This window comes from Camarhynchus parvulus, chromosome 1A (genome assembly GCF_901933205.1).
Source record: "Camarhynchus parvulus chromosome 1A, STF_HiC, whole genome shotgun sequence".
Classification (NCBI taxonomy): domain Eukaryota; kingdom Metazoa; phylum Chordata; class Aves; order Passeriformes; family Thraupidae; genus Camarhynchus; species Camarhynchus parvulus.
This window is the reverse complement of record NC_044586.1, coordinates 36,003,096-36,020,882: the sequence shown is the minus strand read 5'-3', so window position 1 is coordinate 36,020,882 and position 17,787 is coordinate 36,003,096. Positions and strand designations below refer to the sequence as shown.

At 43.7% G+C, this 17,787-nt stretch overlaps 1 protein-coding gene across 1 annotated transcript; it reads left to right on the top strand.

Annotated features, from left to right (window-relative positions):
* The first annotated feature begins 3,977 nt into the window (after positions 1 to 3,977).
* On the top strand, positions 3,978 to 13,106 carry LOC115910280 (cathepsin E-like). Its single transcript, XM_030960286.1, has 9 exons — positions 3,978 to 4,033; positions 4,203 to 4,380; positions 6,990 to 7,107; positions 7,615 to 7,733; positions 8,220 to 8,419; positions 9,073 to 9,195; positions 10,152 to 10,296; positions 12,722 to 12,820; positions 12,906 to 13,106. The coding sequence occupies exons 1-9, from the start codon at positions 3,978 to 3,980 to the stop codon at positions 13,083 to 13,085; spliced, it is 1,218 nt and encodes a 405-aa protein (XP_030816146.1). The 3' UTR covers positions 13,086 to 13,106.
* Positions 13,107 to 17,787: the final 4,681 nt, after the last annotated feature.

Here is a 17,787-nt window from a genome sequence, read left to right as displayed (position 1 = left end):
TTATCTTAAAGCTTTAACACAAAATACTTGGCAAACTGCTATCTTGAGCAGTTCTACTGTTTATGTTCCTAATTTAACGGTATTTATTATAGCCTCTGGCACTCTTGATTGTGTAGAGCCTTTTTCATTACATTTTACTTCTTGTCTGTAGGGCCTCTTTCATTACGTTGTTTTACTCCTTGTCTGAATCCCAATGTAATATGCTATCACAAATTGCCAAGGTTGTTCTCCCTCCGCTTTCCAACTGTGCTACTGCAGTTCCTGTGTCTGTACCAAAACCTGTCAAGAAACTCCCATGGATTCCATCAAGATTCTCACTTGTTATGGGTAAAATAAGTCTGATTTTGAAAAGTTATGGCTACTTAGATGTGACAGTGTAAACTGTTCTAGTCACATCATGACCCATTTTGCTGTTCAGTTCTAATTTCTAGGAGCATACTCATGTATAGAAACCTCTGCATAGTTTGAAATGTTGAGCTTCTGCTATTTCAGGCTTTCCTGGGTACACATTTGTCCCTACCCATGTCAGGGAGGTTGGAACTACATGATCTTTAAGATTCCTTCCAACCCAACCCATTCTGTGGTTGTTCTGCCTGTGTGTTGGCCATAGCTCTGCGATGAATTTTGGATGTGAAAGCTGTCAGAGTGTTTTAAGGTAAAATAGCCTTTTCACCACCTGGCTCTTTGCTTTGATATCTACAGCTCATTGCTGTAATTTCCCACACTTACCATAATTTAGGGAGTATACTTTCTTCGAACAATCTGCAATTGGTTTTGGGGTATTAGGTGCTATACTACCAAAATCTGTGACTGCTGAGAGCCACACACTCTTGAAAAACGAAAAGCAGAGCAAACAGAAAATTGAGGGACAGGCACCACTTAAGGTGGCCTCTGGATTTCTGGTCAAATCTAGTTATATAGAGCTCTCTACTATCACTTGCTTTCAAATGTAAAGCAACTCTTAGCTATCAATTGGGTATAGGCTATGAGCCTTTTCCCCACAAGATGAGTGGCTGTGCCACGCAGCAGTGATGCTATGAAATGTATGGAGGAGAACAATAGAGAGGGCGCCTGGGGAACAGTACTGCAACAGGACAGAGAGCAGTGAGTGCTGAGACCTGAATGCCATAAAATCAGTTTTAAATGGAGAAGCTGAGCAGAGCATCAAGCCTGGAGAACAAAGACAATGTCACAGTCATCTGTGGTGGTACTGTGGAATAGAGGGCCTGAAAGCTCCCTCTCTGATGGTGGGATGTGCTGTCTATGGCATTCCAGAAGCAAGAAGCCAGTTTGCACTGCATGAGAATCTCCTTTTAGACATTTCTTTACTGCTTTGATGCTCTGTGGCCTGTCAGAGGACCACTGTGGGGAATGTGTCAGCAGATTGTTGTATTTGTTTTCATTTCTAAACAGCTGTGGCACATTTTGAAGGTGAGTGTCCCTCCCCTTAAGGTGCTATAGACTAAAGGTGTGGAAAACCAAATGCATTTGGCATAATTAATAATGAATAGACATCCACAGCAAAGCCTTGTCTTTTAGACAAATTTTTTCAGATAACCTACTAATCATAACAACACAAGAGCATAGCTAAGAATATATTAATGGTATCGTTTAGGCATATTTTTTCTCAATAATCCATATGTAGACAAATAAGTTAACGAAGTACTAAGTCTGCAGATATGGATATGGATTTTTTTTCTACTTGAATTATTTCTCCTTAATGGAACTTTTAAGCTGGAGATAACTATTTCTTAGGGATCCTCTGCACTGTAGTTTAATCATTATTCCAGCTTATCAAAAAAGGTCACAATGACCTTTTGTTGCTGCATTTTGTACCTCTGTTAGCTAAATTAATGTCTGCTTGGAACATAGAGTGAGATCAGAGAATTTGGGAAAGAATAACCTCTGTGTGTGGATTAATAAAGGACTACACTTGCAGTAAAATGAACAATCGTGTTCTTTCTGAGAAATAGCCACTCAGTGGAGGCACTAAGGCAAAGGCAGTCCTCACAGTAGACCCAGGTGGTGTTTTGAAAGTTCATGTCTTCAAAGTCACCATGGTGCCCTCCAACAGGAACATTTTCGACTTCCCAGAAGCATTTGTAGCATTTGAGGAAAAGTTCAAGTGATAAAGGCACTCAGCACAGACATTGTCTTGCTCTTGTCAAAGCGGCACTGCCCTACCCAAGGGCATGACATCTGCTCTGCTGTGCATCAAGTGACAGATGGGGCCTCCTTGAGAAATGCCTTTTCTTTCTAGATTTCACAAATCTTTGCTCACCATTCCCATTTCCAGCACCCAGCTCTTGCAGCTCAGTGGCTGGGATGACTGTGGAGCAGAAAATGTGATTGTTTGCTGATAACTTGTGTAAAACCTCTGAGTTCAGGAGAAATGGGGAATAGATAGATAATTGAAAAAAATTAAAATAAAATAGAAACCAACAGAAAATATGCATTTTTGAGATTCTATTATTTTTTGAAACAAGATATTGTAATAGAGATGCTGGTGCTTTTTCAGTTCCAAAGCTCTGTCTGCAGCTGTGTGATGACACCAGGCTCAGCTTTTGCTGTTTTTTTTTAGCCTTTACAATTTTGGAGGTACATTGGAAAAAGCAAACTGTATTTCAAAATCTGGGGCAACTAATAAATAGAACTCTAAACTTATTGATTTTAAGGCTCTCATACCCCATACTCAATCAGTCTGACATAGCAAGGGAAGTGACTTAAAGGAGCAATTTTTGTTTGCTTTGTTTTTATTCAAAGTCTGTGATGGGCATTTAGACCCCTTGTTGGCTCACAAATGCTGGGTGATTGGGTTTTTCTGCTGTTTTTTCTTGACATTGCTGCTGGAGCAGAAGATGACAACTCCTGCCTCCTCTGTGTCCTTTGACATTCACTCCTTGCTATGCTGTTGCACATCTGCTCTCTTTTGAGAGAATTCCTTAGTTCCAGTTCACCTTTGCATAGTGAGCAGTTTATTTTAAATACATGGTGTGTTGCGAAGAAAAAAAGTGGTTGCTCTTTTCCCAGCATCCTACCACAGCCTTTTGAACAAAAATGGCTGATTATTCAAAGTTTGCTTTAGTATATGCTAGGCTGCAGTATGTGGTTGCTTACTGCTCTTTCTTCTGCAGAGGAAAGATTCAAAAATCTTGTAAGTAAACTGCAGACTCAGTGCTCTGCTTCCTCCTGGGCAGCTGATGGGTTGGGGGCTGTGCTCTGCCAAATCAGCCTCTTTTGGACACCATTATTTCTCTGCAGGCTTGACTTGAACCCACCTGCAGGGGTGGGAGCCACTATCCCCAGGAAACTTGCAGGAAAATAAATCCAAGAGAGCTCTTCCAAACGTCTTGCTGAAATGTGTGCAAAATTATTGCTGGTTTTTACTGTATTATATGTTACAGTGTTGTACTGTTGTGTTTTTTACTTTGAAGATCCATTTTATGGCATGGCAGTCACATTTATGTTTAGACTGGAGCTCTCTCATAGATAGGGAATTAAACTTCAGCTGTTAGGAGGTGACTTGTCGCAAGCCCGCCAAATGTCTTCTCAGCCCTGCTGAAATGTCTCCTGCAAAAGGGAAATGGATCTATATTATGTCCTCTTTCTCTGCACTGAGCACTTCTGAGCAACATCTCATTAAAGCAAGCTTGAAAAGCAGCAAGTGCTCAGACAGCTTCCTCTTTCTCATTCTAGCAGGAGCCAAACTCACCCCCTGTATTGTATTTATGTAAAAGACATTGAGGATTGTTGGTTAAATGTCTGTTTGGTCTAGACTGTGCCCTGGTTATCTGAGTAGCTCCACTGGACATCACTATTTGCACAAACCAGTCTGAGAGTAAATTAATCAGTTTTGTGCCAAAGCACTGACCTCCTGCGATTGATTGACCTGGCGAGCAGCCCTCAGCTGACAGCAGGCCATAAAAAAGGGACTTGTGAGCAAAGGAGTGTCATTAGACTCTGAACCTCTCGGAGCCATGAGGGCAATACTGTTGGCTGTGGTTTACATCCCGTTCATCGTGGCTGTGGAACGGTAAGAAAAAACATCTGCCTTCACTGGCACACATCTCAGCTGGCTTCATGGGTGACCTGTGCTTGTTGCTACTTGAGGTCTCAAAAAAGAAACCTTTTTTTAAATAGATGGAGTATATGATAGTTCTAGAAAGGACAATCAGGGGTTTTTTGTGTGTTTATTTGCATAGAATCCCCTTGATTCGATTCAAATCTATCAAGAAACAGCTGAAGGAAAAGGGAGAATTAGAGGAATTTTGGAGGAATCACCACCCTGATGTTTTTGCCCGGAGGTACCTGCATTGTTTCCCTGCAGATATTGCTTTATCAGTAGGAACTGCTTCAGAAAGGCTGTATGATTACATGAATGTAAGTACAGTTTTGGTAATGCAATCATTAGGACTCATCATTCTACTGGAGGCAGGGTTTTTTTCCCAGCACATTTCAAATCTAGTTTGTCAATGAAATTATAGAGCTTGTGGTGTCTTGTTGCTTTATGCTATAAATATTAGATCATAAAAAACCAGGTTACAATCTGCAAAATAAAGCATGTCTAGATCTAGGATAGCATGGGACCCAAGTAGAAAGCTGATGTAGGGTAGCAGTGGTAGTCCTGTGACAAGTTTTACTTTTGTACAGATCTGTAGTGGACTTGGTTGGGTCACCACAGAAATATGGGAGGTTTGCCTGTATCAGTCTTGGGGAACTACAGGGTTTTTCACAGCAGAATCTGATTGCTTCATTTAGTCATGTCCTATTTACCAGACTCTTGGATGCTTCTGTGTTATAAAAAAATCCTCCAAATCTCATTTATTTGTTTAGGTGGAATCACAAATCAGTGATGATAAAGACTTGAGTAGAGTGTTTTATTTTTCTGCTTTTATCTCTGGAGTTAAATATGTATTAAATATTGGAGACTGACCTGGGGGGATTTACCATCTAAACTGAAAAAGGAAAAAATATTAATTTCTCTGGATCTCAGACAGGCAAGTCAGCAGGTGTACCATTTTGTAAGCTGTCATTCCTGGTTTTAGAATTTTGTCCATTTGGATCGTCTCTGTTTTCTGTTTTATTTGGTTTTCATGCTACGCTTATCTCAAGGGAAACTAAGCTGCAGAAATGTTGTGAAGTTTTCACCTGAACAGGGAATGGAATCGAAGGGAAGGCCAAATTCATTCAGCAAGAACTTACTGACACTTGAGGGCCATAAAGAAATAAGTATGTGAAGAAGAACAAAGGACACTGAAACACTTCAACCTGCTCTAAAGCTTATTTCAAAGAGGGATAAATGAAAATCTCAAAACAACAAAGCAAAACCCACTTCCCCAGCATATTCAGGTAGCACCAGGAATGGTTTTATTATGGTGTGTATGTGGGTTTTCTGGTTGTATGTGTTTTGCTTTTGGTTTTTTTTTTTTTTTTTTTTTTTAAATGAACGTCACTTAGGTTTGTTTAATGCAGGAAGAAATAGAATCCTACTGTATGGTTGGATATTCTCTTAAATGGCATGCTTGCTTGCCTTTTCAAGATTATCTCATTCAGATTGCTTATTCTGGGGTCAGAAACATCTGTTTATTAATTAATAAAGTATGCACTTGAAGGTACATATACAAATACTTGTACTGCTGAAAAAAGTTTGGCACTAGCTATTGCTTTTCTATCCGTGGTTGAATTCCAGAAATACCTCTTCCTAAAAATAGTTCTCTTAATGCTGAAGTGCTGTTCCAGGGCCAGATAGGAGCACTCAGACACTTGTATTCGGGATGTGGATAAGCACTTCACTCCAGCATTCACGTGTTCAGAGATTATCTCAGTCTCAATTGCTATCCAGGGATGGTCAGTGGTTTCTTCATCTTCTGGATGAACTTTGTCCAGTACATCAGGAACAGTTTGTGTAGCACAATAGTTTTTGACTTGCTATAATAGCTGCTAATTACAAAGGAAAAAGGGCAGCCACATAAGACAGTGATTGTGCCCCTGGTCAGAGCCCTCTGAAGCTGGCAGAGGCAGGCCGTCCTGACTTTGCAACACTGTTTTCTTATTGACATCAGTAAGGAACAGCCTGAAAGTCTGTGTGGTCATGTGAGAGTTTCATCTTGAGGATGACCTTGCCACCTCTGAAGCCAATGCAAGAGGGTCTGCTGACTCCATAGGGAACCCAGCTGAATATTTGTTTAAAAGGCTTTACAAATGCCCCACATTGTTCATTCAGCTGCAGTGAAACCTGCTGCTCGAAGCCACTTCATAGACATCGTATGATTATTCCTCTACATTTCTATCTACTGATGAGGATCTTACTCTTCTAGTATACTAATTACCATCGACTTCCAATCCTTAGAATCTGGTTTAAACCCAGAGAAGGGCAATAAACATAATCCCATTCATACTGGCCCTATCACAAACCCTAAGCATCCTCTTAACTGCACTAAACTTTTGACTCGCCCAAATAAGCCCCGACTCAGATAAACTATCCCCATACAAATGCAGATTCGACCCCCTAGGATCTGCCAGGATTTTGTTGCAGTCTGAGGGGATGCCTAGTGGCTTGTTTGATCCTGTTTCGTGGAGGAAGGTGACATGGACGAGTCTGAGGCCTACGATGACGAATGGGAGGAGGAAGTGAAGGGCAAAGAATTGAGTTAGTGTGGGGTTATCAACAGAGAATCCACCTCAGGCTCATTCGACTAGTGTTTGTCCAATGTAGGGGATTGCTGGGAATAGGTTTGTGATTACTGTAGCTCCTCAGAATGACATTTGGCCTCATGATAGGACATATCCTACGAAGGTGGTTGCTATGAAGGCCAAGAGGAGAATGACTCCCACACGCTCCAGACACGCTCCGTGTGGCATGCCTTCCCGTTTAAATGGAATTACACAGAAGGCCCCAAGGGAGCGCTGTGGGATGCTCCCGATCCGGGCTCTTCCTCAGAGCAGCCGGCCTGAGGCTGCCGGGGCTGAGGGCCTCGTTCCTCCCACAGGCTCAGTACTATGGGGTGGTGAGCGTGGGGACACCGCCACAGAGCTTCACCGTCGTCTTTGACACCGGCTCCTCCAACTTCTGGGTCCCGTCCGCCTACTGCATCAGCGAGGCCTGCCGTAAGAAATGGTGCTCCCCCTGGCGCTTCTCTTGGCTTGGCTGCAGAGACCTTGCCCATTTCTCCTTTCCCAAATGTTTGCCTGCAGCTGGGATCTGCAAGGAGAGGGTTTGGAGCATCCCTCAGGGCTGCTCTCCTCTCCGCAGTTTGCTGCGCTGTCCCTCATGGTACTCTGCAGCCCGGGCAGGCACTGGCTGCAACTGTCCAGAGTCCCTCTGCACCCACCATGAGGTAACGGTGTGAAAACAGACCTGGGAGACCTACCAACCGAGGTGGAAATGCCCATTTCTGTTCTAATTTTTCTCTAAAGTGCAAAATTACCTCTCAGGTACAGAAAAACTGGGATGTCTGCAGGGGAACTGATGTGCCTGCCATACTTCTTCAACACTTTTCTCTTGAGAGAAGCAAAAATCTGGTTCTCCTATATCTCATCTTGTTCTGCACTGGGGAGTGGGTGGGTTGCCAGGACCTCCCCTCAGTGAAGAGGTGTAATTTTTTTTTTGTGTAGGGGTGCATCAGAAATTTAAGTCCTTCAAGTCAGATTCATATGAGCACGGAGGGGAAGCCTTCTCCCTGCAGTATGGGTCAGGACAGCTTCTGGGCATTGCTGGCAAAGACACACTGCAGGTGAGTGTCCACTGAAAATGGCTGTCAGCCTCCACATCAGCTGTTTGCAGGGCACTTCAGTTTCCTTGCCCTGGAAAAGCTTCCCTGGTTTAGGCAAGGGCAGGGTGAGGTCCCACCAGGCTGAGTGCTGAGAGGTGTGGGTTCTGCTCCAGCTTTGGGCTACCAACACAAATGCCTCACATTTTATTTTTCATTTCTACTTGTCTTCTTGGATCCTCTTCTGGGCTAATGAAGAAGCAACCACATAATTAAGGCATTCTAAAGCATCAGTGCTGCCTACCTGCCAAATGGGCACGTGCTATGTTGCTGCAAGTCACACAAAGATAGCAGGCTTTATAAACTGAATGAATCTATTGATATATGACAATAGCATACTTCTGATATGGATCAGAAATATGGCTAATTTCTTGTCATTGGTGGTGTCATTACTTTCAGTTGTGGTTGTTCTTTGCTTGGTTGTTTGTTGCCTTTTTTTTTACCAAACAGATAAGTAACATCTCCATCAAGGGACAGGACTTCGGCGAGTCAGTGTTTGAGCCAGGAACAACTTTTGTCCTTGCCCACTTTGATGGTGTACTGGGCTTAGGCTATCCCTCCTTAGCAGTGGGCAACGCTCTACCTGTGTTTGACAGCATCATGAACCAGCAGCTGGTAGAGGAGCCAGTCTTCTCTTTCTACCTGAAAAGGTCTGTCTTTAAAATGACACTGCTATAAAAGAAGTAAATCTATTTTAACTGTTGATAGAAACAGCTGTGCATCTGTATAAAGCTTCAACCCTAGAAAGACATTCCTCCCATTTTTTTGATTCTTTGTGTTGTTTCTTTGTTTTCAATTTGACATTGAAGATTATGGCATGAAAAGAAAAAATGTTATGGGGAGGACGTTTTGGACAGAGATTTATTCTTGTTGGAGCAGGTCATAAATAAAAGTTCCCAGCTCAGACTCACCATGTCAGTTGCCAGAGGTTTCCCTCTGGCCCATGCAGATGAGCAGAAGTGCTGTGCTACACCTAGATAGCCACGTTTCAGAAAAATACTGTTCCCTAATCTGGACCCAGCTGCAACTCCACCTATTTCTTTAGTGTTTCCTCTGAGCTGAGAGTAACAACTGGCTCAGCCTGCTCCCCATGCCTACCTTGGTGTCAACATTAAGTCTTCTCAGAGGTTATTTGGAGAGTCTGAGTTGGAACACATACAGTGATAATTTAGTAGTAATCCCTTTCAGCCATCTGTATCTGAATTTAGAAAGGGCCGTGATTTGACTTTTGCTTTTTAAATGTAATCTCATTGTGCATACTGGCACACTCCCATGTCTGTGTTAACCTGTTTTCTGCTTTCAGAGGAGACGACACCGAGAACGGCGGTGAGTTGATTCTGGGCGGAATAGACCATTCTCTCTACAAAGGTTCAATCCACTGGGTCCCAGTCACTGAGAAAAGCTACTGGCAAATACACATGAACAAGTATGTATGTATTTATGTATGTATGTATGTATGTATGTATGTATGTATGTATGTATGTATAAAAAACCTGGTGAAATTCACCTCCCTAGTTAAACCCCCAGAGACAGAAACACCTGGTGACACAGGAGCAGGAGGGCTCAGCTGCAGTGTTCTAGCTCCTCAAAGAGGAGTTCACCAGGATGAGATCAGGGTTTGTTAGTTCTGTAAACCTGCTGTGACCTGGGTAGCTGGTATCTGGGAGAGCATGTTAGTATGCTTTATTATGATACACCAGTGGTCAAGATGAGTCTTGGTAGACTGTTCAGTTAAGAGGTTAAGGCACCCAGGAATAGAATCCAGCTCTGGGTCCTGCTTTCATCTGTCCTGCTAACTTTGGTCAAAGTAGCCAGTGTTCCTTTGTCCCACTTCTAGCACACTGCCTAAATTGATGAGAACACATACCTGGGGGTGAGGACAAATTCATCAGCAGGAAGCACATGATTAGAGTTGTAGGAGTCTCGAGAGAGAAAAGTGGGTCCACAGACAATCTTGTCTTTAGCAAAGCTTGGCAGCTAGTTTTAATCATAGAAACACAGAATCATTAGGCTTGGAAAAGATCTTTAAGATCATTGAGTACAACTGTCAATCCAGCACCACTACCAAGTACATCACTAAGCCATGTCCTCCAGAGTCACATTCACACATCTTTTGAACACTTCCAAGGATGGTGATCCTACCACTCCCTCGGCAGCCTGTTCCAACACTTTACAATGCTTTCTGTGAAAAAATTTTCCTAATATCAAATCTAAATCTACCGTGGTGCAACTTGAGGCCATTTCCTCTTGTCCTGTCACTTTGTTATCTGGGATTAACCTCAGTCAATACTCTGGTACTTCAGTTAGCAATAATGCAGTGTTTCAGTCACAGCGTATATGCCATTTGCTTAAAGCTGCTTTTTTCTCTTTTTTTGTTTGCAGTATAAAGATCCAGGGCCGGGTGGCATTTTGCTCCCACGGCTGCGAGGCCATCGTTGACTCGGGCACTTCTCTTATCACCGGCCCCTCTTCACAAATCAGACGATTGCAGGCATATATTGGGGCAAGCCCATCAAATACTGGAGAGGTAAAAACTGTGCAGCCAGAAAACAGCTAGAGAGGAAGAGAAAGTGGTATATGATGCAAAGGGTTGAAAAATAACAGAAATAATGGCTTAGACAGGTGCCAGTGAAACCCTTGTTTCCAGGACAGCTCTGAGCCAAGCTGCTTTTGACTTATATGCCTTGTCCCAGTCCGTTTCCCAAATGTTCACTTCATCTCCTATACTGGTGTGTAAGGGAAAATAATAATATATTGTAAGGGAAAATATAATATATAAATAATGGGAACATCTGTTTGAGGAATTGATCTGTACTCCGCGTGAGAGATAATTTTCTTTCAGAAGCTCAGAGCCTTTTTGAGGTCCCCAGCTCTAGCTGTTGGCTCTCCCAAGCCAGGAGGGATTTGGTGCTGATGGCCAGCCATGTCAGGAATGGTATTTTAATGACAGCCCCCCAGTGGCTTCACTGACAGGGCCTCTCACTGTCAGCAGTTGGTGTCATGCCAGAGCTGCTGGGAGGGATGCACATCAGTGTCACTCACAATGCCGGCTCCTTGCAGGGCACAGGACAAGGCCTGCTGGCTCTTACTCTTGCTCCTGAACCTTACCCCACTGACCCTTTCCTGGTTTTCCTTTCTCCCCTGCTGCTGCCTCCTGCATCTCCCTTGCTGACCCTCCTCACCACTCCTTCCTCTCCTGCTTCCAGGGAAAGAGTAGTTTATCTTACCGTGCCTATTGCTGGTCCTTGGCTGACTCCCACAGGTCACCAGCACGCTGCCACAGCTCCAGTGCTCAAGCAAAGCTGAGCTTGTGTTAACTTTGTTAACAAGCCATGTGTGGCTTTTGTTAACTTCGCATTTCACAGAATATTCTGAATTGGAAGGGACCCACAAGGATCATCAAGTCCAACTCTCAGGAATGGCTTGTACAGGGATCAAACCCACGGCCTTGATGTTATTAGCACCATGTTCTAACTAACTGAGCTAATCTCAGTTTGTCTTGATCCTGACCCAAAGCTACTCTTGGAAGAAAATTAAGAGTATTGCAAGTGCCCAGTGCACTGGACAAAGAGTAGACTAAAGTGGACTCTTAATTCACTTTCATTTGTAAGAGGAGGACTTGCAGTGACCTCTGTGTAACTCCTGAGGCTCCTGATTCTTTCTCAATCAAACCTTTAATCTTGATTTTGTTCAACTTTTTAGATACATGCCAAAGAGTATGCTCTGATAACAAGTTGATTTTATAATGGTTCATGCTAATGAACATAGATAAAATATGTATTTCCAATGTACTTATACTATCCTAATATAAACAAGGTCATTGCTGTGTAGGTTCATATATACACCAGTGCTGACCTAAGAACATTTATCTGGCATCTCAGATATCACAAAAAAGCATCCTGAAAATAGGAGTTTCTGTGACTTATTTTTAGCAATCATAGACAGACTGCACATAGTGACTCACATTTATCCCAGTAAAAGTGAGTGTATCCATCCTGGGTTTTACCAGAACTTTTATCTCTTTTCAGCAAGGATTGACTTGTTCTGGATGTACTCTTCTGTAATAACTATGTAAAAGAATTATGTCTTGCTTCTTGTATCCTACAAATCATTTTACTGGCTTTTTGTACCCTTGTCCCATGATTTGTTTTGTTCTAATGGTATGACGGTAAGTGTACACAAGATGTAGGGTTATGTTTTCATAAAATAGATTGTAAAACAGCAAAAAGCAGAGGCTTCCTTCTAGGAAGCCTCTAAAAAATGACTTAAGACACTACAGTTTATAGCAAAGGTTCCTCTGGGATTGGAGCATTCTGCAGTTCTGTTTCCCACACCAGCTGTTTCATGAAATAACTCGAAAAGCCAGGAATTACCTTCTCTGTTACTGTAACTGAATATGTATGTACATTAATGATTGTGCCAGAGTTGAGTCCTTCTACTCTTTAAATCCCACTCCAGGACAAAGTATAATTGCTGTGTTCCTCACTAGCTTTTTTCCCCCTAGAGTGTTGGTATATCTGAGGACCAGGGGTGAACTGCACCCTTAGGCTGCTCTTCCTCTGTGGCTGGAGCAGTTCCCTTTGCCCTGTCAAGGGCAGAGCATTGGAGAACTTTTGCTCAGCAGACCTTGCTGATGTAGACTGGCTGGGGCTCACACGCTTAGTTTTGCCTTTGAGTTGTACAGGGAGGATATCAGAGCCCCTTCACCTCCTTTCTTTTGGGACTTGCAAGGATTTTCATCAGCCCAGGGTCCCTAGGGTGCAGTGGTCTGGGCAGCTGGGCTGGTTTGACCGAGTACACGAAAGCTGGAGGGCATTGTTAGGCTGTAAGTCAGCCTGTTGCTCTTTCTCTGTAGTAAATTCACTATTACCTACTCCAAAAGCCTTGAATCCAAAGAGCAGTACTTGAAGAAAGACAAAGCAACTCCATCTCAGTCAGTGCATTGTGTCCAGTTTCTCGTAGACTGCAGAAGGCTGTCGAGCTTGCCTCACATTAGCTTCACGATCGGACACCACGAGTACAGGCTGGCAGCAGAGCAGTACATCATAAAGGTGAGTGTCAGCAGCTTCCCTGCTCCTCACTCCCTGAGCTGGGCATGGAGCAGGCTGCTGCAGGCACATGTGCTTTCCCTTCCAGGAGTCAATTGATGACCAAACCTTCTGCATGAGTGGCTTTCAGTCTCTTGACATCCCCACTCGCACGGGCTCGCTCTGGATTTTAGGAGATGTCTTCATGTCTGCATTTTACTGTATTTTTGACCGTGGGAATGACAGAGTGGGATTTGCAAAAGCTGTGCACAGAAAAGATTACTACTGAGCCATAATAGCATTTATTCTGTCTTAACTCAAGTTAATGTAATGATCTTCAACATATGTGTGAAGAAGAGCTTTTACTGCAAGTCTGGATCTAAATGCACATTGTGGTATTCCTCTCTAAGTTTCAAGGATTTTGCAGCGATCCTTGTCCCAGATGATATAGTTTGGTTTAATGGCTGTATGTTTACATCGGTGAAACAATTTTTCCTGAGTAACTCATGGACACTACAGCTCCCAGGATAAAGCAGCAGAGCCGGTCAGCACTCAGATTTGCAAAAGATCAGGAAGAATAAAAATGCTGAACTGTGGCAGGCTGAAAAGACAGCAGTTGTGTGTGTGGAAAACGAATTCTGATCTGGCTATCTTTTTTTCTTGTTGTGCGCTAGTTTCCACCTCATTTCCTACAGCTTTCCTTTCCATCATTATTTTCCGTGGTTTGGGTTTTGTTCAACTTTGTTTCCTGAGTGCCATGGAAATTCTCTTTAAATTAGCTCGCTCCAACCAGCTTATATAAAAGGGAATTTGACTGATGCCTGTGTGGCATCACCACCAATTTCAACTACTGTTCCTTGCACCATTTCCTGCTCCTTACACCACCTCTCAGTCCTGCTTTTTCCCTGGGATTCATAATACCTTGATAATTCTCCTTTTTTGGGTCTCGGCATTTGATGTCCGTGCCTTAGGTCAGATGCTGCATTTAGTGCCTGACTCCTCTCCCCTTGGGCAGCATGAGCAGCTGAAGCAGCATCCATTCACATTAGAAACCCAGAGTGCAGCCCGTGCAAAGGGATACCAGTGTTCCTCCCCCTCAGATGAGTTATGGGACCCACCACCAGCACTACACATCTACTGCCCCTTGCTCAGCCACTTCTTGTCAGCAGTGGCAGGAGTTTCAGATGAAACAGCCACAGGTAGCTGTGCTGATTTGGCAAAAAATTCACCTAAATTCTACCCATTGGGTTATTTGTTTGGATTGCTAAAGCTGATACTGCCCCCTACACATGAATAAAACTTGACCAAACAAAATCTGCTTTATCTTAGTGCTGTTTCAGCTACATTTTATGTTTCTTTACAGTAATTCCAGTGCTGGGAGGAAGGGGAGTTGAGGGTGGAACAACAATTGAAAATTCAGGTTGCTCTCTGTCTTGGAGGAAAAAAAAGTGTTGGTGTGTTGGGGCTGCTTGTATCTTCCCAAAGCCTGCAAATAAATGTCTGCAGTCCCAGCCATGGGCACGGGGCACCTCCCCAGCAGGGCAGAGCCATGGGCAGGTGGAGACTGGCCCCATGGTGGCATCCTGGACAGAGGTTGGTGGCCCCCAGGCACTTGCTGCTGCTGTCTGTCTGGATGTGCCTGGCACAGACCAAAGGCAATATCCATTGCTGGCTTTGGTGGCATCACAGCCCCTTAGATTTTAAGTTTTCAGTTGTAAGACTCAATAAGTATTACAAAACCAGGATACTTTTCCCGCAGGTATCTCTAAATACTGATCTTGCCTTCCAATGTGAAATAATCTTTCTCCCTGGTGCCTGTTTCCATGACTCTCTATTTGCAGCCACATTGTGTTACACATTTGGCATCCAGGCTATCAACCTCTAGCACAAGAGACTCTGCTGCCAGCTGTCTCTTTCTGCAGATGAGACTGAGCTGTGTGAAATTACCCTGTATTTCAGGCCAATCTTGCCTTGATTCCCCTTTGTCCATGTCACTCTTAAAGAGTGGATTGACCATGAGCTAACTTATTTGTCTAGAAAATGTCATTTGTTTGGTCATGAGCCAAGACAAACAAACATCTATAGAGCCCCATCCCTGATTTAACAGCAGCAGGGTATTTTTGTTTTCTCTACTAAGCAGCATACTTAACACTCTGGTACATTTCCATTATATATACATGTATGTGTTCCTCAAATATGAGTTTGCAGTCAGAGTTAGAGATCTGTTTTTTACAACAGAAGATTTTCAGGATGTTGGGACATGTCCCCACAGCCAGTCAATCCCAGCACTGCCATCTTGGCTATATGAATTCCAGCACAGAGTGGGAACACATCCTAGAAACAGGTGGAAAGTCAGGCAGCATGCACAGGAACTAGCTCTCTCTTTGTTCTGACATATCTGATCTTGCTCAAGATTAACACCATCTGATGAGAGCAAACTGCTGCTCTGACCTACTCATCTATCCTGGCCCTGTTCTATCCTTGTCCAACTTGGCCAGCTTCTGTGCCTTGCTGTCCCTGGTAGACATCAAGTTGATTTGCATGATAGGTCGAACCCTTGCCAGAACTGCTTCTTGAGAGTTCAGTAAAACCAGGACGGTGTGTCTCAAAGTGCCTTTATTCATGCAATAATTCAGGATTGCTAATACCTGTGAACATGGATTGCAGTTGTTGGGTTTGCTAAAATACTCCATTTACCATGCTAAGGCAAACAGCTTACTGAGAGAAGTGTGTAAGAGAGCACATAATCCCAAAAGACAGTTTAATACAAATCAGAGTACACTGATGTTTGCCAAAGTGAGATAACAGGCTAAATGACAAGAGGAAATTTTTCTGGTAACTCATCCCAGCACTAGCTTCTTTAGAAGCAATGAACAGAATACTGTAGCTAACCTGGAGCTGGCCCACTGTGTGAAATGCTGGTTGTGTACTACAGATTGCATTGTGTGACTTCAGAGCTGTAATTCCTAATTTAGCATGTATCTACATGAGTAATAGACACCTCCGTGGGGCTTAACTGGAGCTCTTACCTACCTAATGGCCACCCTTAGCCTCCATCAGATAATGAACACTGTTGCAGGGCCAGGGAGTGCTGGCAGAGCGAGTGGGAGAGGTAGCAAAATCGTTGCTGATTAGATGTATGATGTTCTGGTGGAAAGCAACAGCGTGCATCCTGGGTTGAGAAGAAGATGAGCAGAGCTTGATGACGAGAAGCTGAGAAGGCTTTTCACGCTTAGCAGTGCTGGGATGAAACAAGCTGATATCTGGATTGGGGACAAAGAGTATTTTGGTCCAATACCTTAAGCCCTGGTGGAAGCTGCGTGAAGGGTTGAAGGGAGCAGGCATGGTGGGACAGGACTCTCAGTGCAGATTTGTGGTGGACACTTGAGAGTCATCTCTAATTTATGGCTTAAGTTCCCTTACAGCATGAAGCACAGCTCCTCAAGCTGATGTACTGTGAGGAGAGAGCTAGATTGTGGGCCAGGCTTCCTTCACAGCTGCTGAAAACACTTATACATGTCTGCCTGGGAGGAGTATGGCCAAACTCCCCATAAAATTGTACTGCTCTTCTGACAAAAGTGCTGCGGAGGAGAGCAGCAGTTACTTTTACTTTGTTTCTAGCTGTGTGACTGGAGCGGTCTGGCTGTCCTTAAAATGTATTGTTTGTACTTAAAATTAGCCATTTATTTAAGTTAAGCACATTGGTAAATTAAGTTCCTTGACAGCTGCAGAGGCAATTAGATTGAGAAACATTGAATTGAAAAGTGTGGCTTCAGCTATGAGAAAGAGGGAATCAGGAGGAAAAAGGGAATGCTTCCACATGTTGCTTAAGGGCCATTCAGAAAACTGGACTGTGAGGCTAAGGCGTTGTTTATTTCTGTATAACTTCACTCCATAGAGTTTCTCATTTTGTTGGTCAAACCTAAACATAGCAACCTGAATTGCCTGAAGGCTTGTGGAGTGGCAAGTGTGAGGTTGCACCAGAACGCCTGACTCCAAACTGTGATCAAATTTCAATAAGCTGCTGTCAGACACCAGTGTCACCTCATCTCATGGTGTGAAGAAGTCCTTCCATAGGTGCCTGGCAAATCTGTTCTTGGCTTTCCTGCATAACTGGAATTCACATAATATGAGTTTAAACAGTGCTTCCTTGGGCCAAGTGTCCTCTGCTTCCTGAACTGACAGGACAAACAAACGTGTTGTTGTCTAGTGTCTTTGGAGGGTTTGAGAGTGTGGCTCTGCTCAGACCATGCCTAACAAACAGCAGCAGGAGCCAATTTCCAGGCTGAAATAAAGCTGGAAGAAGTACAGGTGGGGAGGGCAGTTGATTTTTGTTCAAAACTTACCCAGAGGAGACAGGGTCCTGCTGTATGTGATGCCAGCTAGAAGAGCTCCTCTTGGAGCTGTTGGCTGTAGGAGCAGGAGCAGGTAGATCTGTTCATTCCCTTCCTAGGTCCATGGAGTCCTAAAGTCTCCCAGGAGCCACTGGTGTTACCAGTTACTATGGCAGAGAGGCTGGTTTTTTTTTAAGTGCAACTTTCTGAGCAAGAGAGCTGAGTGGACTTGCTGTCCATGCAGTCCATATTGCTTTTGCTGGTTGTTGCAGACTGACAACTTTTGGTCCCCCCCATCTCTCTGTTTTTCAGTCCCTGAGCTACTTTGTCTCTCCCTTGTCTGTCCTCTACTCACTGATGGGAGAACATTGGCAACATGCTCCAGACTGCACTTCTGTAAACATGGCTGAGAGCTAAACCCAAGGAGCTGTGGCTGCTTTCCTGGCCTACTTTGAGGCTTCTTTTGCAGGAGTGATGGCTGAAAGGCCAGGTCACTATCAGCAGGTTTAGGGAGGTGGATTGGTCATCCCTGGAGCAGCAGGAGCCAGCAAATGCTGACTCAGGTTTGGGTTAATTAAGAATGTGTGTGGTACATCTAGTTAGCAAGGGAGTGGGGGAGAGGTTTAGGAAGCAGAGACCAGTTTTGGTAGGAGTCAT